The 23,754-nt window shown below is 43.0% G+C and overlaps 1 protein-coding gene across 4 annotated transcripts in view; it reads left to right on the top strand.

The window, feature by feature from the left end:
* The window catches only part of PRKCE (protein kinase C epsilon), a 543,326-nt gene that overhangs the window by 369,970 nt on the left and 149,602 nt on the right, over positions 1-23,754 (top strand). For all 4 annotated transcript variants that reach the window (XM_006054783.4, XM_025262285.3, XM_025262284.3 and 1 more), the window contains 2 exons: positions 1,542-1,741; positions 4,316-4,489. In XM_006054783.4, the coding sequence (XP_006054845.1) occupies positions 1,542-1,741; positions 4,316-4,489 (374 nt within the window). The remainder of the gene's footprint in view (positions 1-1,541; positions 1,742-4,315; positions 4,490-23,754) is intronic.

The raw sequence follows: 23,754 nt of genomic DNA on the forward strand, positions 1-23,754 counted from the left end.
TTGCTTTTTTAAGGCTGAGAGCTCCTTTGAGAGCTTCAAGGGGACAGAGTCATATGATAAAGAAACCCCAGGCAAGCGTGAGGCAACTGGATTTGTAGGCCTGGTTCCTGCCCAGCCTGCTGTCCAGCATCGGCAGGACACCATGCCCCTCAGGACCTCTCTGTCCCCCGTCTGTGAAGGTACAGTATTTCCCAGTATTTTGTACAGTATTATGAGGACAAATAGATGTGAAAACCTTCTTAGTAAGACAGTGCATTATCATCGAACTGAAATAAGGCACAATTCCTCTTCTCTCTGTTGTAAGAACACATAGAAAGATATTTTCTTCAAGTTTTAATATCCCCAGCATCCAAGTTATGTCTTCCAAAATTCATTTAATAACTTGCTTACAAGTTATGAGCAGAAGCTGTATGCTGAGAGCAAAGGTTATACTTAGTTAAGAGTAAGTGATAGAAAACTGCGGCGCTGGCACGGACGTATCTGTAGACTTGGAAGCTGTCCTCACCTCTCCCTTGCACTCTGTCCTGGCACATCTCAGCGAAGTCAAGCCTGCAGATCATGGAGCCTTCACAGGTCTCAGTCCTTCTGTAAAGGAGCCAAAGTTGTCTTTATGTCAAGCAGCAGCTGATCAATCCTGCTTGATTCTGATTCCCAAAGGTTAATAGTTTGTGTTTTCCTCCTGTGATCCCAGTTATTCACAAGCATCTTTTAAAATTGGATTATGCTCGAGATGTCCACTTCTCCACAAAGGAGCGTGTGTCTTGGTGAATGTATAGCTAACAACAAAGTTTTCTCAAATAGAAAAGGTCAAAGGGTCACCCAGCATTATCATCCCCAGGTTAATTCAGGTCACATACTCTGCAGCAGCACAAGGCTGTGTCATAGTTATGAAACTGCTGAGGAATTCTTGCCCCATCCGAGATAAATTTGCAACATGTCACCCTTGGGACATAATTCTTTTGTTAACGATAAGCCCACTGCTCATTCGGTTAAATAACCTTAATGGAAGATGGGTATTTAGAATAAACCCAGCAATAAAGCCAAGTAAAGTCCCTTAGAAGGTAAAGGCTTCTTAGTCCCAGTTATTGAAATAATTACCTCACCAGTAATTACTGTGACATCGGTTTTCCATTAGCCATTGTTTTAATTTTCAAAGGAAACTTGAAGGATCCCTATTGCCTTTGGGAGGCCAGGATTCCTGCACTACACCTAGAACAATGCAACAGGCTACCAGCTGAAGGGGGCTTTCAGAGAGGTGGCCCATCCCAGAATAAAAGGCAGATCTGAAGGAGAGGATTGGCGGGGACCGTGTTGTTCTCTTTGTGTTCCTAGGCCTTGCTGTACATTAATTAGGTGCCAGTGAAAGTGTGCAGAGCAAATGAAGGAACTTACAGGAATGCGTCACTGTGTCTGTTGCTGTGAAGAACCAGAGGGAGGGTTGAGAGTCATGGTGCAGGGGGGAACATTTTGAATATCAGATCCTAACAGGAAGGGCTTGTGAGGTGCGCACTAATGCAATATCTTGTCACCCTTGGTCCTAGAAATAAAAGAACTTGAAAACAACATCCGGAAGGCCTTGTCATTTGACAATCGAGGGGAGGAGCACAGGGCGGCATCATCCACCGATGGTCAGCTGGCAAGCCTGGGTGAAAATGGTGAAGTCCGGCAAGGCCAGGCCAAGCGCTTGGGCCTGGATGAGTTCAACTTCATCAAGGTGTTGGGCAAAGGCAGCTTCGGCAAGGTCTGTGGCACGCAGGGGCAGAACTGCTGGTCTGATCCAAAATTAAGTGATGAACATTTCAGCCTGGTCTGGTTATGTTTTCCTTCCTGGTTGAGTGACAATGGCCTGAGGCCAAGCAGACAGGAGCCAGGGTTCTGCTGCTCACGGGCTGCAGGACTCCAGGATAGTCATTCCACCTCTCTGGGATTCAGTTTTTCTCATTTGTCCAATAGGAACAGGAACCAAGAGAGAGAGAGCAGGTGAGAAAGCACTCTGAGCAGTTTAAATTGCTTTATGTGTGCTTGGCCTCCCATCATCAATAATAGTCGTGAAAGCTTTCTTCCTTTCAGAGATCCATCTGAAATTCTGTTTTTTTAATTCATTACAAAAATTTTGGAAATTAATTCTAGCATCTCTGCCCTGAGTGAATTTGAGGCCCAAAGGAAATCTTAGAGTGTATTACTTTGTAAATTAAATGTTATTTTAAGTGACTTTTCTGGCACTGACTAAATGTCTTTTTTATCCTCCGCCTGTGGCGAGAGAATGGGCACAGTCATCTCAGGTCTTTGATCAGGGGCCACTGCCCTCGGAGCCCTTCCCCTCTCCTGCTCCCCTGAGCCCAACACAGTGATCTGGGGCATGGGTGCAGTGTGCCCACTAAAGCCTTCATGGTGACCAGCCAGCATTCTGAAGGTGGGATGAGATGGACGAAATAACCCCAGTTTATTTTAGAAGATGGAAGAGCAGGGAACCTAGGAAACTGGTTAACATTTCAGCTTAGACCCCTGATTATTCCCTGCTTATCACAAAGCCATGCCTGGGATCAATGGGAGTCACCTTTCTAGGACCTCCTAGAGCAAGGTGGCCATGCTCTGGAGTCAGGTACCTGGCTCTGGGAGCTCCTGGGGATCCCATGCCCTCATGCATCCTGGACTTTTGCAGGCTAAGCTATAGACCTGCTCCACTTCTCTCCAAAGGAAGTGGCTTTCTGGAGCCCCCAGAGGATGAGACCTGGTTCCCAGCCATCTTACCTGCCACATTTCATCCTGAGACTGTGGGTGGCATTGACTTAATAGCAAAAGTCATTTGTGGGATTGACTCTAATAGCAAAGGCTGAAGCAATCAAATTCTTCAGAGACTGGTTATGTAAGAAGCAGACCCCAGTCCTCTGATGAGGCATAACTCTGGAATGTAAGCAGGACCTGGTTTAATTCTGAGCAAGATTCAAGGGGAAAGAAGCAGGTTCAGAGGCGGCTCCAGGTTTCCACAGGATGTAAGCAGGATGCAAACCTTGATGACTCGGGAGCATTTGGGTTGCTTCTTTAGACAAATTGCTGCCAAAGTTTGAGCCAGTTTTAAAGACTTTGTATTGTGTGTGGGTGACAAACGTCTTCAGGGTAACATCCTGAATGCCCTCATTAAGCTTCTGAGTTACTGCTCTTTAGCTCTGATGACTGAAATACTGTATTTACAAGTTCTTTAATGGGAGAAAATCTTGTCACATTTGTAGGAAATGAGTGCAAAAATATCAAATGATAGGAAAACTTTAAGAAAATAGAGCTGTTAATTCACTCTCTGGAGAAGGAATCACATCCCCAGCTTTAAAGCTGTAGAAGAAATCATAAAGGTAAACAAGGACAGATTCAACTACAAAAAGATAGAGGACCTTGTTCAATAGAAAAAATAACAGAAAATCATATGGCAGGCTTAGAAAAACCTTTGCAGAAATTAACAGTAACTTTATATACCAAGCTCATAAGGATTCCTAAAGAATATAGTGGTATACAACAGTGGATAACTGGACAGAGGGCAATAATTTGCACAAAAAGAAATACAGTTAGAAAACAAACATTTTTAGTTTCATTACAAGTTAAAACAGCATTGAGGAAACATTTCACACTCATTACATAAGCAAGGGTTTTTATGTGAAAGCACCAACATTAGTGAATATACGTGAAACTAAAGCCCTTCTACATTACTAGTGGCAGATTATATAGTATAGCCTTTTTGAAAGTCAGGAAATGTACACATCTAACCCTATAATTCACTTTGAAGATTTTCTATAGCCTTTTCTATAGCCTTAAGGCTATGATCTAAAAGAAAGAAAAGTTATATGTATAAAGCACCTGAAGCAATTTATTTATATAATACTTAATAATTGGATGAAACTAGTTTGAAGTACATGGTTAAATAAACTGTTATAGTTGAGTATCAGCAACCATGATATGATGGAGACTATATAGAGAAATGCTTATGAAATAACGTTCAGTTAAAAAAAATCTATGCTATATTTGCTGCACTCATTGCAAGTATGACAAATTATATGAACATATGAACTAATTATTAATATGTTCATATAATTTGTTTAACAAATGTGCATTGAACTTTTCTTTGCCTGGACACAGTGCTAGAGATTAAAAATAAATAAATTATAGAAGCTGTATTGGGATGGATAGTCTTTACATTTTAAATACTACAATACTGTTTAAAGCTAAAGATAAAATGAGTTAGTTTTTAAAGCATTTGGTATTGACTTGGGTTTCTTTTAATCTCCTATATATATAGGCTTATAGGGGTGGTTTTGGTTAATTACAGGTCATGTTGGCGGAGCTCAAAGGCAAAGATGAAGTCTATGCTGTGAAGGTCCTAAAGAAGGATGTCATCCTTCAGGATGATGATGTAGACTGCACGATGACAGAGAAGCGGATTTTGGCTCTGGCTCGAAAACATCCATACCTAACCCAACTCTATTGCTGCTTCCAGACCAAGGTATGTTTAAGAGGAAGCTGGTGGACTGCCATCTGAGGGTTGTGCTGGAGGATACTCTAGTATTTTGACTGTCAGATCAAATTTTTAAAATCAATCATAGATCCCCTACATTCTTTTCTCAAAGACCTTGTAAAATGGAATGGATTTTACCCTTGAAAAGATCAGGGAATATTTGAACAGCTTTCTCCTTTTTAAGAGTAAGGGATTTTCCACTCAAGGCTGTACTTGTGAAGGAATGAGAGGGTGATAGAAGTCTTTATGAATGTAGCTGGACAAAGAAAGTCAAATGAATGACCCTGGTGTTTGCTCCTTAGAGAAAACAGCAGGCATGATTTATCCTTGCTCTGCTCCTAACTTTTTGTCACTTGGCAAATCACTTAAGTTTGTTGTTGCCCTCAGATCAAATGAAAATAGAATAAAGGCCACCTGAACTGTGTCTAATCTGTGTACCATCATCTGAGGTGAAGGATGTGAACAAGCACTAAAAGTGCCATATGGGAAATTCTCTGGTGGTCCAGGGGTTAGGGCTTGGCCCTTTCACCACCGTGGCCAGGGGTTCAGTCCCTGCTCAGGGAATTAAGATCCTGCAAGCCACGTGGCACGGTCAAAAAAAAAAAAAAAAAAAAAAAAATCCATCATGAATCACAAATTTAAGGTAGCATTTTAAAATTACCGTGGAGGTGCCTAGAGACCAGAAGGTGGCAGTAAAGAAATGAAAATAATCTGTAAGCACATTATGGAGTCAGTCATGAGGTCAGCTTTCCTCTTTTCTCCGCCCGAGAATAATTCTGAATTAATGAGAAACTTATCCTGTATTTCTTCATCTTCCATGGTGCCTATCAAGGGCCTCATACATAGTAGCTGGTTACTCTCAGAGATGGAGGGGTGGGAGATTTTTTTTTTAATTCTCTCCTCTACTCTTCTTTTTGCACCAATGTGAAAATCAGATTTTAGAGAAGTAAGTCTTTGACCCACAGACACTTGGTATTGGCAGTCGAGCTACCGGCTCATCTCTGGGACTTCAGTTTAGAGGGCACTGCTCTGACACCATGTAGTGTTACCCCATCTTCCCCTACCCAGAGCAGCTGCGCCTTATCTCTTGCTATCTGAGCTGGTCCCCTAGCAGGAAACCAGCTTGCTTTCTTTGGACACATTGCCAAGAGGTCCGAGTTCCCAAGACAGGTCCAGTCTAGCTGTAGGGACCTTGTGTGTAGGGATCTGTACATGGTAGACCCGGGGAGCCTCACCGGAAGCTCTGCTTCCTTGCAGTGTTGGTGAATGAGGAGTGGGATTGATGTCTTTAGGGGCAGCAGTTTTCTCCTCTGTGCATTTAGAATATCAAGGCTAGGGTCCTCATTATGTGACTGCTCTTGAAGCAGAAAACGGTATCTAATGATACCGTGGGTTTCCTTTGTGGCAGAACAGTGACCACATGACATGGAAATTGGTGTCTGAGTGGCCAGAGGGTAAGGTTGGGAGAGAAGGGGCTTTCCTCTGTGGTTCAGAGATTTTTCTTAGGCCAATGTCAGGTGGCCACAGTTACGGGAGCAGTTCCCAAACTGTGCAGTTGACCATGGCACAACTCACTTAACATGACAGATAGTATGTTCGTCTAATTTTTCTAAAGCAAATCATAGTTTAATCTTACTGAAGGACCTTAGCTTACTAGTGAAAAAAATCTTAGGAGGAATCATTGAATAAGCTCCCAGCTTAATGGTTAGAAAATGTGGCTTTTCCTATGGCAACCAGTCATCATGATTTTAAAGAATAACTGATGTTCACCTGACTCTGAGGTAGGTTCTGGGTGTGGAGTTATCAGCAAAAAGGAAGGTGATTGTCAAGTGGAGGATTTTACTCAATAAAGCATGAGGGGGTTATACTACCTTCCACAGTAAACAGCCTTGAGTAGTTACATTCTGGGTGGAGGTGTTCAAGCCAGGAGAACTCAGAGGAGGGGGTGATCCTTAGAGTCCGGAGGTGAGGAAGGAGTTGGATCCAGGCGCTGCAGTGGGGAGGGCGGGAGCAGGACTTGGGTGGGAATGGAACTGACTTCAGTGGCCCTAGTACAGCACAGCTTTAGTTTCGCTTTTCCTGAAAAGAAAGGAGGGTGTTTCTGAGCCTTCGTAAACTTGTTTTTGACTAAGTCTCTATCACATGATTAAGGAACACAAGACCTGTTGACAATCCTATTAAGATTTCTTTCATTCTTGCTTAATTATGACACAGAGAGCAGAAATAGTGTTAAGTCGGGTTTAATTATTTTTAGGTGAGCCTTTATTGTTTGGTATGTAGAAGAAACAGCCCCTACGAAAGCGTTCCTTTGAGAAGCTCCTGAGAGTCTGCGCATGGCTTCAGGCCATGGGCTACACAGACTGCCTGACAGGACTTGGAAGAGTGTAGGCTCCCAGGTCTGGTGACCAATGGCAGTGATTGCGTAAGCCTCTGGCGCCAGTTGTGACGTCAGGTCTGGTTACCACAGCCCACTAGATGACCAGGTTATTTCTAAAGACTGTTGTGGCCTCTTCTGTGCCAAGCCCACCTGTCCTTGACTCCTGTCCTCTGATCATTCTCCATGGGCTCTAGAAGGAAAAAAGCAAATGAAATGGCTCCAGCGCTTGTGAGAAAAGGCAGAAAGCCCTCAAATTAAGCCAGTAACTTCCGTTTCAATCAAAGTCAATCAATTCACACCAGTGTGTTTGACTGGAATTCTCCCTATGCTCTTTGAGATGCTAGAATCACCTGAAACAGCTGGAAAAATCTACAAAACTGTATTTAATTGTGTAGCAAACATATAGTATGAAAAGGAGGTAAAAAGACTTCCTACTCCAGTTGAGATAGAGTAGCCTCATTTCTCTCAGGCCCTCCCTCTTACAACTAAAAAAAAAAAACAAAATTCCTGGGCATAATTCTTACTTTATAAAGGCATTATGCTCTTCAAGATTAACATCAGTTCAGTTCAGTCGCTCAGTCATGTCCGACTCTTTGCAACCCCATGGACTGCAGCATGCCAGGCTTCCCTGGCCATCACCAACTCCTGAAGCCTGCTCAAACTCATGTCCATTGAGTCAGTGATGTCATCCAACCATCTTATCCTCTGTCATCCCCTACTCCTCCTGCCTTGAATCTTGCCTAGCATCAGGGTCTTTTCAAATGAGTCAGTTCTTCACATCAGGTAGCCAAAGTATTGGAGCTTCAGCTTCAGCATCAGTCCTTCCAATGAATATTCAGGACTGATTTCCTTTAGAATTGACTGGTTTGATTTCCTTGCAGTCCAAGGGACTCTCCAGGGTCTTCTCTAACACTACAGTTCAAAAGTATCAATTCTTCAGTGCTCAGCTTTCTTTATGGTCCAACTCTCACATCCATACATGACTACTGGAAAAACCATAGCTTTGACTAGATGGACCTTTGTCAGCAAAATAATGTCTCTGCTTTTTAATATGCTGTCTAGGTTTGCCATAGCTTTTCTTCCAAGGAGCATGCATCTTTCAATTTCATGGCTGCAGTCGCCATCTGCAGAGATTTTGGAGCCCAAGAAAATAAAATCTGTCATTGTTTCCATTGTTTCCCCATCTCTTTCCCATGAAGTGATGGGACCGGATGCCATGATCTTAGTTTTCTGAATGTTGAGTTTTAAACCAGCTTTTTCACTCTTTCACTTTCATTAAGAGGTTCTTTAGTTCCTCTTCTCTTTCTGTCATAAGGGTGGTGTCATCTGCATATCTGAGGTTATTGATATTTCTCCTGGCAATCTTGATTCCAGCTTGTGCTTCATCCAGTTTGGCATTTCACATGATGTACTCTGCATAGAAGTTAAATAAGTTGGGTGACAATATACAGCCTTGATGTACTCCTTTCCCAATTTGGAACCAGTCCATTGTTCCATGTCTGGTTCTAACTATTGCTTCTTGACCTGCATACAGATTTCTCAGGAGGCAGTTAAGGTGGTTTGGTATTCCCATCTCTTTCAGAATTTTCCAATGTTTATTGTGATGCACACAGTCAAAGGCTTTGGCATAGTCAATAAAGCAGAAGTATATGTTTTTCTGGAAGTCTCTTTCTTTTTCGATGATCCAACACATGTTGGCAATTTGATCTCTGGTTCCTCTGCCTTTTCTAAAACCAGCTTGAACTTCTGGAAGTTCTTGGTTCATGTACTGTTGAAACCTCGCTCGGAGAATTTTGAGCATTACTTTGCTAGCATGTGAGATGAGTGCAATTGTGCAGTAGTTTGAGCATTTTTTGCGTTTCCTTTCTTTGGGATCAGAATGAAAACTGACCTTTTCCAGTCCTGTGGCCACTACCGAGTTTTCCAAATTTGCTGGCATGTTGAGTGCAGCACTTTCACTGCATCATTTTTAAGGATTTGAAATAGCTCAGCTGGAATTCCATCACCTCCACTAGCTTTGTTAGTAGTGATGCTTCCTAAAGCCACTTGACTTCAGACTCCAGAATGTCTGGCTCTAGGTGAGTGATCACAGCATCCTCATTATCTGGGTCATTAAGATCTTTTTTGTATAGTTCTTCTGTGTATTCTTGCCACCTCTTCTTAATATCTTCTGCTTCTGTTAGGTCCATACTTTTTCTGTCCTTTATTGTGCCCATATTTGCATGAAATGTTCTCTTGGTATCTCTAATTTTCTTGAAGAGATCTCTGGTCTTTCCCATTCTATTGTTTTCCTCTGTCTCTTTGTATTGATCACTGAGGAAGGCTTTCTTATCTCTCATTGTTGTTCTTTGGAATTCTGCTTTCAAGTGGGTATATCTTCCCTTTTATCCTTTGCCTTTAGCTTCTCTTCTTTTCTCAGCTATTTGTAAGGCCTCCTCTCACAACCTTTTGCCTTTTTGCATTTCTTTGACATAGCCGTAAAGAATTATAAGCATTGTACTAGCTGTTGATATGGATGAGAAACTAAAATTTTCATATCTAAATTTATTTTTAATGGTTGATATTAGATTAACAGCACATTTAATATTTTCATACACACAGTAATTTCTTGCTTAAAAAATATATGGCTTCCCTGGTGGCTCAGTCAATAAAAAATCTGCCTGCAATGCAGGATACCTGGGTTCAATCCCTGAGTTGGGAAGATCCCCTGGAGGGGGGCATAGCAACCCACTGCAGTAAAGCATATAATTAATTCAGTGAATATACAAGTATTTATTGGGCATCTGTTGTATGCTAGACATTACTAAAGCTACACAACTCAAAACATACTAACTCTGAATGCATAAAGATTGCTGTTTAGTGGGGAGATAGATAAGCAGCAAGTGATACTCTACAGGACAGTAACTCTTCTAGTGGAGCTCTGTAGGTGATTCATTTAAAGCTCTGCCAAAGGCTATTGGGAAGGCTTCCTGGAAGAGGTGGCACCTAACTTGGACCTTTAAGCAAGGGTAGCATTTGTAAAGAGGATGATGGAAAAGAGATGCTTATGAAAACTAGAACTTATCTCCTACTCTCATTTTCATGGTGATTTTTCCAACACTAGAACTCCTACCTCAGTGTGTGTCCTGCTTTTTCCAAGGAAATGTTGATGCTCAACAACTGCAGTGAAGATGAGGAAGAAAGGGAGGATATTGGGGAAATGAAGAGGGAGGTTCCTGCATCTGCAGAATCAAATGTTCATTGGTAGAGAGGGGAAGGCAATACTGGGAGCCTGCTTCTTTGGGCTCTAAAAGTTATGGGCTACTTAATGTCAGGACTTAGGAGGAGGCATGTTTTCAGGAATTGCCTCTTCTGCCTTCCCTCATCCATGGAAGCCTGAGGATGGGAGAGCCACTGAGGGGTAGGCTTGTTTTTGCTTTTGTTTTTCTGGCTATTAGAAAGAAAATTCTCAGGCATTTTGAGCTGCTGAATATGATCTCCCTCGTGAAATCATCCCTTCCAACGAAACCTGACTTGAGTAAATTTGTCATGATTTTTTTCTCATTCAAAATAAGAGTTTCTACGTAATTGTCCCCATCCCTGATCCTTTGGCATTTCCTGCCAGGCCTGGGAAGAAAACTCATGGAGGGCTTAGTCAGTGTGAGTTGCTAAGAAGGAAACAGAGGGTGAACTAAAGAATCTCCCTCATCCAATCTCCCTCGCTGCCCTGGGGGAAATGCAGGATGGAAAAATCCTTAAACAGCAACTGGAGATATTTTTCAAATGAGTTTTAATAAGCTGTGTGAGCAGGGGGTGAAAACTGCCGGGAAAGGAGTATTGATGATGCAGGGGGAAAATTGTGGTTTCAAGGAACTCGGATGTCTCTTATGACTGTCAATTCTGAAGAGAAGCAAACACGAAAGCAAAAAGCAGAGTAAGAATTTGGCCACTGGTAGATTTTCTTTTTAAAGAGGTGACTATGTCAAATTAAATCTAAAAGAGCTGAGAATGAAGCATGGGTCTCTTTTGTGCTAGAGCATGCCTTCCGGGGCAGTGTGGTATCAGAGTGCCTGATGAGGCTTTGATAGGATTGACAAGGGTCTGGCAAGAGTATGTTGAGAGGTTCAATACCGTGAGATGGTCTGTGGGTCAGGCAGACACCTGGGAATCAATATATTTGCCAATAAAAGAGACAGCCTCCATAGTTTCTAACAGATTTCAGTGAAATGAGGTCTACGGTAGAGGGTACAGGCTTAGCATTGGCAGAGTCCATTGCCAAAGTGATGAGACTCCAGCAAACTCTCTTTACTTCTGAAGACCATCCTGTCCTAGAGCAAGCTGGTCAATGGAGCCATGGCTTTTAATGCCAACAAAACACCTTCAGTGAGGGCCTGCAGTGTACACATCACTATGGGGCCTTACAAGACTTTGTGATAGGTCTTCTGTCAGAGTAGTGGAATTATAGTTCTGTTCACTTGAAGCCTGTGGAGGGCTGGTGGGGACTGAGATGGAGGAGGCTGTGGGGAAGAAGGAGAGAGGAGAGAAAGAATGAGTGTGTGTGTGTGTGTGATGGGGAGGGGTATGTCTATGTGCAGCAGACCAGGGCTGTCCACCCCAGGTAGGGAGAGATCAGTTTTCATAAGCAAGGCTTCACAGAGGTAACATAACAGGAGGCATTCTGCATGATGAAAGGAAAGGCTGTAGAGTTCCTTATGGCTCATGTCCCCCCTGGGGCAGAGAGATACCTGTGTGTGTGTATGTGTGAATGTAATGTAGTGTACAGGTAATCCAAGATGCCGCTGCCTCAGGCAACTTCCTTGTTCCAAGGAATCTTTGCATTTAAGTGGGACAGTCACTTTTGCCTTCATTTCATTTAGCTCGGCCATCCTACACATTTGTGATGACATCTCTGTGAGAGAAGTAAGAAGTAAGGTCACTTCCTTCTATGGATGAGGAAACTGAGGCCCAGAGAAGTCGCACAAGTCTGTACTGGAACCCAGCTTGGCATCAGGGTGTCCGGTGACCCTTGTTGTTCACCCGCTGTTACTCTGTCTGCAACACCTCCCTCCTATCCAAGTCCCCTACCTCACATATCCGCACCTCCGAGCCCCTCCCCAGTCCCCATACGCTGCCACACACAGGAGAAAGGGTCTCAGAGGGACAGCTCTGTTTTACCTACATTCAGTGAGATTGGAATTCAAACAAAAAAAATGCCCCTTAAGCTGGTGAGAGTAGCTGAATCTTGCAGCCTGTTTCTGGAAACGTTTCTGTTTTCTGCAACTGTGAGACAGGAGAGAGGAGGAATGGGGGATGGGTGCAGGAATATATACAAAGTGGGCTGGAGCAGGACACGGCCCTCACGCCTGCTCATTCAGTCACTGTTTACTGAGCATCTACTAGGTACCCTGGGTATCATGCTGTGGGCATCATGGAGCACCTTGCTACCTGCCCAGAGATTTAGTAGTAAATTCACTGCTTTGTTCTCCTGCAAAAACCACTGGCCTTAGCCTTTAAAAAATAACAGTAAGGTATTTCCCTGGCAGTCCAGGGAAGACTCCATGCTTTCACTTCAGGGTGCTCAGGTTCGATCCCTGGTCAGGGAACTAACATGCTACATACTGTGAGGTGTCGCTTAATAATAATAATTATCATTAATAATAATAATAATAATTATCACTATTATTATTTATGACAAAGAATATTTGTTAATTGTAGAAATTTTGATAAATTTATAGAAGAACAGAAAGAATTGTTCTAATGACTACTAACATTTTGGTGTATATATTTCCAGTTTAAAAGTACAAATCTGTTTATACATATATTGTTAAAATTGAAATCATATTTTCAATTGTCTCACCAAATGTATTCTGAAGCTATTTCTGTTGTCACTAAATATTCTTTAACCAAATGATTTCTAAAGTTCACAGAATCCGAGGGCTTCCCGTAGAGAAATCCTTAATCTGGGGGCTTGCAGGTCACCAGTAAATGCTTGGCTTCCTGTGGAGCTGATGTTAGTGATAAGTGAACCAGCAAGCACTGCCCAGCGATGCCCAAAGAGAGCATTCACCTCCATGCAGCAGAACGGCCTCCCTCTGTTTATGTTTCTCTCTTTCTGTAACATAAATTGAGTACAACTTGCAGAACCTCTGACACTGGCATCTTGTAGAACGAGATTTAAATTCCTTTGACGTCATATACAACGTATGTATGTTTGTTCGTAGATGTTTTTTCACTAGTGTGGAGTATGTTTACCCCCCTCCTACATGATTTGCTTATTCTGCCAAGCTGTCATTTCTGACTTAGGTTTTGTGGATGTGCCTGAGGAGTTTCTGTGTGTGTGTGTGTGTGTGCGTTCACACACGCACGCACACACACACATCTGAACACACAGACCCTGGGTGTGCTGTGAAGAGAGGGCCTACGTATTCCTCCTTCTATCCACCCAGAGAAGTCGTACCTTCAGCTGCTTCTCATGTTAGTATTCCAAGTAAGATACCATTTGAAGAAAGGATTATACTTTGGGGGAAAGAAAAGTGTAAAGCCACCGCAACTTCTGCAGACAGTTTGGAATAAGTCTTGATGATTCTTACCTATCTTTGTAGAATCAGGTATATATACACAGATATCATTTCTTGAAGATTTCCATCATATATGTCCTTACATTATTAAAATGGGCATGTTCCTGGAACTTAGGCATATATAGAATTTTGGAAGTAGATTCAAAACTTATTATACATTTATTTTATTCTCTGTGAGTGCTGTCTCTAATTTGGTTAGATCATTAATAGAAACCACTTTGGCTCGCTGAGGAAGGTTTTCCACCATAGAAAGAGTAAGATAGAGGGAATGTAGCTGGGTTAATGACACGCAAGTTGACCATGAAAATCTGTTCTGTACTAGAACCTTATTAGGTGCCATTGGGAGATAACAGGAACTAGGACTCTTATGTTCAAGGACAGAGGATAAAATAGACATAAGCAGTAACTTAGAATAGAGGTAGTATGTGATAAAGAGAAAAGAAAAACTTACTGAGCACCTATTAAGTGGCAAGGCTTGTGCGAGAACCAACTTCTTTAATTTTACCCAAGTCTCATGGAGTATAGGTATTGTCCTTTCTCTGGGGAGGGGAAGAAGCTGAGACTAGGGGAGCCTTAGCCATTTGGCCAGGGTCATAGTTTAGTGATGGAGCTGGAATTCAGACCAACCATCCCCACCCTTGCCTCCTATGGGAGAGAAGGACTACTAGGGATGAGGAATGTGCTCTGTGGGGAGTTCGCAGGAATTACTTCAGGGAGCTTGAGGAGCAGGACACAGCAAGTTTGAGGGAGGGAGGAGTTTGACCCCAAATTTAGGGTGAGTGATGATGTGTTGTATTGGAAAAACGGGCTCACTTTGGGAGGGTATGAGAAAGACCACTTCATAAGGAGAGTTTGGCTAAGCTCTGGAGTTCTAAAAGTGTGAAACAAGGAGCTTGAACTTATTCTGAAAGTAAAGGATTCTTTGAAGGTTTTATAGGCAGTGATGACTTAAGAAGCAAAATGGGGCAGCTCTGTGTAGTTTGGATTAAAGGGGAAAGTAAAAAGTATCTACCTGTGTGGAGGTTGCTTCAAGAGCCTGTGAGTCAGGAGGTGGAGGAGAACTCCTGAAGGAAGAGTTGCTATAGGCTGTTCAGTTTCCTCTCTGCATCCAGGAAGGTGGGCCTGCTTGAGAAGGAAGTGGAGCACTGCGTTTAATTCTCTGGCAAACATCAATTGTACAACCCCAGGCTGGTTAGCAAGAACTTAGGTTGCAGCCAGTTGGGTTAAGTGACCTATACACTTCTAAGGTGTCATTTGCCCACAGTTCAGTGGGTTCATAATGTTTGAATTTAAATGAAAAGTTTCAGCTTGAACTCTAAAACCAGAGGTATAAGTTATCTAACCCGTTCACCAAACAAAGCTAGTTTCCTCATGGGTTGATGTCAGACCTCCCGTCTCCCCTCATCTATTGGATTTCAGAATTTATTATTATTTTTGTGTGTGTGCCTATTTTTAGATCCAAGTTGAATTTTGATAGTGGACTGTTGTTTTCTATGTGGGGCATTTTGTGGAGAAGCTTCTACCCAGTCTATTTGAGATTACTCAGCTTAAGCAATGGGCTTTCTTTATATATATAATTTCTATTTGTTTTTGCTGTGCTGGATCTTTGTTGCTGCTTGGGCTTTCTGTAATTGCAGGAGCAACTTTCTCGTGTTACACGGGCTTCTCATTGTGGTGACTCTCTTGCTGTGTGTGATCTAGGTGTGTGAGCTTCAGCAGTTATGGCTTGTGGGCTCAGTAGTTGTAGCTCCTGGGCTATAGAGCACGGGCTCAATAGTGGTGATGCACAGGCTTACTTGCTCTGTGCCATGTGGGATCTTCCCGGATCAGGGATCAAACCCTTATCTCCTGCATTGGCAGGCAGATTCTTTACCACTGGTCCACCAGGGAAGCCCAGCAATAGGATTTTCTCATTTAACTTGAACTTTTTCTTCCAATGGTCTCAGGTACTTCAGATAACCCTGCTGGCCCTTGATTCTTTGAAGGTTTTACCAGTGGGTGGCTATGTCCCATTTGGCTATTTGTGTTCATGTGTGCCCTCTTCATTGGTAAGGAACATGGGTTCCAGGAAAGAGGGCTTTGTGAGGAAAGACACTCTGGTTCTAGCTCTGGGTCCTGCCGCTGATGCTTGACTGAGATGTTTTGCTGGGCATTGACTTCCTCACTCATAATAAAAGATTGGGGAAGGACACAAAGAGAGGAGATGACATTATCTTCAGTAAAAGATTCCTAAATCTGATTCTAAAGATCTGTGAAAACTCAACTCATTGGGAACCATACATGGGACCATTACTAACTAACTTGCTGATGCATGAGCGAGAAAAGAACAACAATAAAATCATATGAAAAGTGCTCTATTTAATGTTCTTTTTTCAAAGTTCAATTCGGTAAATGATCCTCCCTTGATCAATGCCTTTATGTTCACAAGACTATTGTTGTGCATCACGGTTCTGAATTCAAACCCACTTTCAATGACTAATGGTCCCACATAAGGAGATCTACCACGAGGTGTTACAATTGTCTTATAAAAGCACAGCACAGTTTCTAGCACACAGCAGGCAGTATAAATTTTAGCCTCTGTCTTATCCACTTCTGTCTTGTTAAGAGTTTCAATATGCTTTATATAGGTAAGTCCTCCACCCGCAAGCTGGACTGAGAGCTTTGCCACATTTCTGTTAGCCTGTTAGTCACTCAGTCATGTCCAACTCTTGCTACCCCATAGACAGTAACCCATCAGGCTCTCCAGACAAGTTAGCCTATAGGGATGAGCTTTTCTGACCAGCTGGCTAAATGTTCACAAAACAGAATTGAGAAACCATTGTTGGTAGATTTGAACCCCTTTATGAACCTAGCTTCATAAGGAGAAAATGTACATTATCTGTCCCCTGCTGAGTCCAGATGTCCTTAACTACAGCTATGACCCAACCTCTTAACCTGTCTAGTCATCCCACAAGTGTTTCAGGAGGGCATCAAGCAAAAGATTACCAAGAGCCATCTCTTCTCCCAAATGTCTATGCCCAACTAGAGGATGAAAGCTTTGTTGTATCATTTTTATTTCTCAATTGTAAAATCTAGTCAATTTAGAAGTGTGACTACCTAACATAAAGAACACATCTTTGATTGTGTGTCCCTAGAAGTCAGGTAGCTTGTCCTTCTGACTGTCTGACCCATTGCTTGAGCTGTGGTAGTACAAGCGGGTCACCTTGACATTGGCTTCCATGTGGTTTCTCTGAGTGCTTTTATTTGTCCAAAAGAGTCCAGTGAATTCTTGCTGGATCTTTTGTCTCCTTCTTGCCACTGGGAGAGAGGGGTGAGATGTATGTCACATATTAGGGCTGACTCCCCAGTATGAAAAGAAAAGGTTCCTGGTTCAAGTAAAGAACATCTTAGAACTGCTCCCTTGGTGGTTTCACTTTGGAGGCTGCCATCCTAATTCAAGAAATGAGAGAGAGAGAGATGGGTCATCCTTGGATCAATAATAACAAAAAGAACAACAACTTTTATTATTGTTGCTATTGTTTAGTAGTACTTGTTAAATGCCAGGTTTAATGTCAAGCATTTTACATGTACTAACTTGTTTAATCTTCACATCAGCCTTCTAGGTAGGAGGTCCTAGAGAGGTCCCAAAGAGAGGTCACATAGCTGGAAATGGCAGATCCAGGCAGTTGGCTTCCAGAAACTTCATTTTGTCCTAGTTCCCAGGGGATATTAGGCTCCTGAGGATTAATTATCACAAACCAAAATCTCAAGAGACCAAGGTATAAATAAAACAGCAGTTGGTTATCTTATAGTGAAGTGATCAGACTATTTATGTCTATTACTCAGGGTCTCTGAAATAACTCTTGTTGGGAGGGGTATTATTTTAGGCAATCCAGATTGTATTCAGAAAGCAAGAAGAGGAAAAACAGGCCCTCTTCTTCCTATTATGAGGACTCTTTTCTTTCAGAGGCAATTGGAAGCTGAACCATCCACTTTTTGAATCCTTCAGAGCATTTTATTTTACCATGACAATCCAAAGAGAATGCCAGGAGAGATCATAGACAAAAAGAATTCTCTTAGTTGACTCCTGAAGTGTGGCAGAAGGTACAAATTAACTCCTTTGTTGGGTCAATAGGATATTCACTTGGAATTCATCAGCAGTATGTAATCCATTTTGTCTGGACCACTTGTGTGCAGGTTGCTAGGGAACTAAGCTCTTTACCCAGCCCTGGCTCTTAGAGCTGAAGCCTTCTGGCTCTACAGATAAGTTTGGGCCAGACCCACTGATAGTGAATTGGGTGGTGATAGGGACTGTGGCCTTAGCTCATCCTGCAAAAGGCACAGCATAGCAACAGTCTGAGGATGAGAGTGGTTGGAGAAGCTGATGTCTTTGTTCTCTGTGTTTCTTTCACCATTTATCCAACCCATGCCGGTTTTGTTTTTCAAGTAATGACTTAAATTCAACCTCCTTTATCAAGCACTAATTTATGAAGGCTTTCTGGGTGTACCAACTGCTGCTGCTAAGTCGCTTCAGTCGTGTCCAACCCTGTGCGACCCCATAGACAGCAGCCCACCAGGCTCCCCCGTCCCTGGGATTCTCCAGGCAAGACCACTGGAGTGGGTTGCCATTTCCTTCTCCAATGCATGAAAGTGAAAAGTGAAAGTGAAGTCGCGTAGTCATGTCTGACTCTTTGCGACCCCATGGACTGCAGCCCACCAGGTTCCTCCATCCATGGGATTTTCCAGGCAAGAGTACTGGAGTGGGGTGCCATTGCCTTCTCCGGGATGTACCAACATTAACACTAAAACCACACAAATGCAACCAAAGGAAACACATTGCCATCCATTTTGAAATACTCCCATGATCTCATTCACCTGGAGTTTTTGTACTTTTCAGGGAGTTGATTGGAGATATGAGGAATATTTCTTGATGTATATAAATCGAAAGGGAATGTAACAAAGAAGTACAAGTAGGTTCTCTAGAAGAAAACTTGAAAATAAAATATGGCTTAAAAAAGTAATCATCATAAATGCAGGTGTGATTTGTTCATCTTGCAAAAGCCAACTACTTTCATAAAATGTTTTTGAAAGAATTCACTAGGAAAAAGCCTTGGGTTGGCAAGACGCACTTGGTTTGCTGGGTGGAGTGGCTGAGGGGTCGAGGTATTGGGCAGAGTCACTGAGACCTAAAGTGTTGAAAATGGTAGCACAGGAGGAACAGTACAGGGAGAGGAAGACACAGGGAAGATATCCCATCAGCCAGGGAACAAGTATCCTGCTTTAGTAAACAGTAGACAGCCAGTATTTCCCCAGTACCTGGTATGTCTTTTGCTTCTTCCTGGGTGTACCAGTGATGGAAAAAGACACAGCCTGTATCCCAAGAATTTCTTGTCTATCTAGGAAGGTAAGACGAGCACAGATGAGCCAGAAAAAAATGAAATATTCTGTGTAAAATTGAATGGTGCAGAAATCAGCTTAGAATGTCAGAGGAAGAAGTGCTGTGAGTGGGCTAGAGAAGTGCACATACTCCTGCAAGGGGGAGGGACACTCACACATGAAGGCCTTTGTCACAGGAGTAAGAACCCTGGATCCCATCCGTCTTTGAGGAGCACAGTGGTGAGAGTCTGTTAGCACCTTTGGGATGGGCTCCATGTGGTCTCATTATTTTGTGACAAGGAGCAAGACCTGTCTGAGGCAGTTGTGCTTGTTTACTTCGTTTGGATCCTTCCCTCCAGTCGCCTGTCTCAGTGCTGATCTCTGCAGCTTTAAACCACATTAGCCTCTAGAGGGATGGGAGGCGGATGGGATCAGCCCATCACCGTGGGAACTGAAGAGAGCCCAGTGTCCTCAGCACTGGGTAAACACAGGAAGTCAGCATCTCGTGGATGCCACGGGCAGAAACAAACAGGGTCCTCCAAAAACTTAAAATGATAGATGGATGCTTCCAGCCCCAAACCATGTGATTCCTGGGCATCCACATCCCCTGAAAGGCAGCTTCTCTTTAGCTCTATGAGCTACTCCTTAATTCCTGGATCTTCAGCCCCAAATGCATACATTCAGATGCTCCGTCCTCATCTGTAGGAAGTGGCCCTACTACTTTATAGGATTATGAGTAAAAATCCCATTTGATCCAAATAGACATTTTTGTGGGAGCAAAAAGTATTAAGTTGGAGGGCTTTGTCAAAATCTACATAAATTTTTCAAAGGTTAAGGTAATGATGTGAAACTTAAAATCCCAATTCCCATAAAAATGGACATTTAGACTTCATAGGTAAGGAAAGACAAGAGTAGAGAAGAGTGTGAGCAGTTGGACAAAACTGGAAGAAACATAGAAAACTGCAAAAAATATGAGGAATATGGTACTTAAAGGGAAAATACCTCCTTTTGGAGGATGGTTATCATTTGGAAGGTTTGAATGCATTTCTTCCATCTTTAAATCTACCAAAAATGTCACTCTAATATATGGAAGTAGTATTTGAATACAGAAGGTGAGGGACTGGCCACAGCTTACTAAAATATGGCAGACAGTTCACATCCAAGGGAACAGAATGAATCAGTTCAGTTGCTGTCATGATATTTTAGGGATGTCTTTTAAAAGAAAGGGCACTTTTAAAAACTAAGATCTCAACCAGAAGAGCTGGTGATGACAAAGAAGGAGACACAAACAAAGATGCAAGTCAGTCCCAGAAAGAGCTATGCAGCATAACTGCATTTATATAAAGTCCCCAAATAGGAAACATTAAACAATGTATTGTTTAGAGATAAACGCAGAGGTGATGAAACTATAAAGAAAAACAGTTTAAGGCAATAATTACCAGGAAGGTCTACCTGGTGATTACTCCTGGTGGGAAGTGGAGGAGGGGATGCGATCAGAGAGGGTTAAAACAGCTTCTGAAGACCAGCAACCACCTCCTATCCCTGATGGCTCAGTGGGTAAAGAATCTGCCTGCAATGCAGGAGACACAGGTTCGACCCCTGGGTGGGGAAAATCCCCTGGAGAAGGAAATGGCAATGCACTCTGGCTTTCTTGCCTGAAAAATCCCATGGACAGAGGAGACTGGCGGGCTACAATCCATGGGGTCCCAAAGAGTTGGACATGACTGAGCACACACACATCATGACTAAAAGGAAGTTTGTTTTGATTATTCTTTAAAATATATATTTTATATATTCTTCTGTAGGTATATAATAAAAGGGAAGAGAGGAGAACAAGACCATGAAAAAAATCAACTGCTGTAGATATTAGCATTTTAAATGATGATATTGCCTCAAAAAAAATTCTCACTGTAGTAAAAATGAGCTTGAGGACAATGTCTGCGTATCATTATTTTGCCACCAAAGTCTCGTTTTTCCTGTTGTCTTTGGCAGTGAGGTCTGTCTCAAGGACAGGAAGTGCAGCCACTAGTCCCATGGTCTGTTTAACTCAAAGGATAAAGCATAGACCCTATCTCCTTCCCAAGACCAAGGCCAAGAGGGGGCTGAAGTCTCGAGGTTATCTGCAGAAACACTGGCCCGTCTTCAACCCAGGCTAGGACCTCCCCTTCACAGGTTGAGAATTCTCAGGGAGTAACCCAACCCAGCCTCACCTTTTCAGCACGCAGCTCTGCTTAGGGGAGAAATCCCTCCTAGTCTCCACTACTTTGGTGTTTTTCAACATTCTAAAATCTTGTTTTATAGCCAAGAAGATGTCATCAAACATTTCATTGGTGAGTAATGAAAACCATAGAAATCTTTATTTTCTCTCTACAAAATTATATTATAAATGAACTGCTTTGCAGTGATATGAATCAAACATGTTCTCTCCAGATCCTGACATATGCTCTGTGGGGGACATGCCCCTTCCCGTGCCTCCTTCCCCCATACCCTCCACTGGTGGAAAATAGCTTTCCTTGCTGCCATCACCAGCGCCGAAGATTTATAGAATGTTTTCTGTAAGCCCAAAATAATAGCAGCTGATATTTTTACAGCATTTACTATGTACCATTTTTAAAGCTCTTGACATATTTTGATTAATATAATCCTCGCAAGGGGCCTTATAAGGTAGACGTATCCTGAGACACAGAGAGGTAAATTACCTTCTGCAAAAATCACACGGCTAGTAAATAGCTGAGCTGGGACCTGGACCCAAGCAGTGTCCACCCCGTTGCGCTAGTGCTCACCATGCTGTGCTGCCTCAGCTAACACGTTAACCACTTTCAGGTGTGACTGGCTCGCCACGTTTCTTGCAGTTTTATCATCCTCCCTCCCCATTTTATGGATAGGCATACTGAGGTTTGGAATTTAATTTCACAAAGGGTTGGTGAGGGGACCAATGAAGAGCGTCTTTATTCACTGTCCCCACACCCACTCCTTTGCCTGCACCCCTCACACCAACCCCCGCCCATCTCCCTGTGAAATGGAAAGTCTTCCCTTTTCCCCAGTCCCAGGGTGCGTGGCCGCTGCAGCAGAAGGAAAGAGCAGATCCTGGAGTGAGAGCATGAGCAAGCCAGTTCATGTGTTGCTAATTGCTTAAACATCATGGAGTTTGTCTTATTATGGGTTTTTTTGTGTGTGTGTGTGTGGGAAAGCTTTTTATACAATGCTGGCTGACTCCTGAGCCTTAAAGTAAACAACTACATCATCCTGTACAGAGAGTCAGGAAAAAGGAAACTGTAAGAAAATATCAAACTCCTCCAGCTCACTCTCTTTTTTAAAAAATGTAAGTGAAGGAAATAATGTTTAGGGGGATTTACTGGGGTCCGTGTAACAGAAGGCTCTGTGATTAACGGCCCCCTTCCCAAACTACGTATTTGAGTAAATGCTTCCCATACCATGCTTTTTTTCTCAATGCCCTTGCTGTGATGTAAGGAAGACAGTCCACCCAGAAACCATGGCTCAAAGACTTTATAAACCCATTAGAAAGTTAAACTACCTCCCATCAGGGAGTGGTGAAAAGTCCTCACTTGGAAAGCTGCTGGGTGGCTGAGTGGGTGGATGGAGCTGACAGCTCTTTGGGGTCCTTGAATCCTGGGGATGGAACATGTATGTTTACTTGTCTCCATCATCTAAGAACATGGACAATGTGCTTGCCACTGAGATTACAGCACTCAAGAACCTTCCAGATAAGGATACAGTCAGAGGCACAGCAGACTCAATGAGAAAACACCAGTGCTCCAGCCATAAACTTCCTTGTCAGTGGCTGAATCCTTTAAACCCACACTGGGCCTCTCTGGAGGGTCTTCCTGGTTGCCTGTCTGACTTGAGCTTTTCGTGTCACCCCAGAATCGCTCAGGGCAGTGATACGTGACAGTGAGGGTTACTAGAAGGGCAGAAGATACAGTTACCCAAATCACCCGTGGGCTTTTCTGAGAAGTGTCCGTGCCAAAGGTTGTGAAGTGCTGTCCCTTCTCTTCCATCACTGTTACTCCTCAAAAGTGGTTGCATCTTTCAGAGGTGATTAGGGGATGTAGAAGATCTAAAGCTACTGCCTTTAGGATTGCCAGAATGAATGTTTCCTAGGGTTGCTGCTATAATAACACTTTTCTGTAGCACACTGTAATTATGTCCCAGCAAAAATGAATTACCCACTTAAATGAATTTGCCCCTTTTCACCTCCCAGTCCACCCCTGGTTTCTGCTGGTCCCGCATGATGTGGGATAGTCCCTGTCTTCCTGCTGTCCAAACCCTAGGATCCCTGCTGTCTTTGTCTTCCATAGATCAAGTAAGTTTCTTTTCCCCGAGAGGAGTAGTTTTCATTTTGTGTTTCCTTTTTTGCTAGGTAGGAACTTCCCTGGGGTGTGTATCTTACACTTGTCCTCGCATTCCTTACCTGTAGAGCATCCTGTTGTTGTGCAGCTTTTCTTGTGATGTAGCAAGCTCCGTGTGTGTAGGAATGGACATTTCAGCAGACGTGCCGTAAACACTATTTTGAGTAGTAACAAGAACAACAGATTTTAGTGGGGTAGCCATTCTGATTTTTATTAGAAATGGACCACTCCTGGCAGGAGTTTTACAAACACAAGGAAAGAGCTTCCCCACTTTGCCACCCTCTTCTGGGACTTTGGGCCCTGCCAGTGGCCTGTACAATAAAATGTCCTCTGCTGGATCTCAGTCAGCTCCTCAGTTTCACTGCCCACTTTCTGGATGTTGCCGGGCAGATCCCTGCCTTCCACCTGTGCCCCTAGCTTGGGGTGCCGCAGCCCCACTTCTCTGGTTAACCAGATCTCCAGCTGCTGCACTCACATCCCATGTCCTCTGTGAATCCTTCGGTTCATTCAAACCCCTTTAGTGTTTATTAATGACTCTTCTCACTTGGCACCCAGAGTATACAGCGTGACTAGCTCGACTAACCTCTCCAAGCC

The sequence above is a fragment of the Bubalus bubalis genome, chromosome 12 (assembly GCF_019923935.1).
Source record: "Bubalus bubalis isolate 160015118507 breed Murrah chromosome 12, NDDB_SH_1, whole genome shotgun sequence".
Taxonomy (NCBI): Eukaryota; Metazoa; Chordata; class Mammalia; order Artiodactyla; family Bovidae; genus Bubalus; species Bubalus bubalis.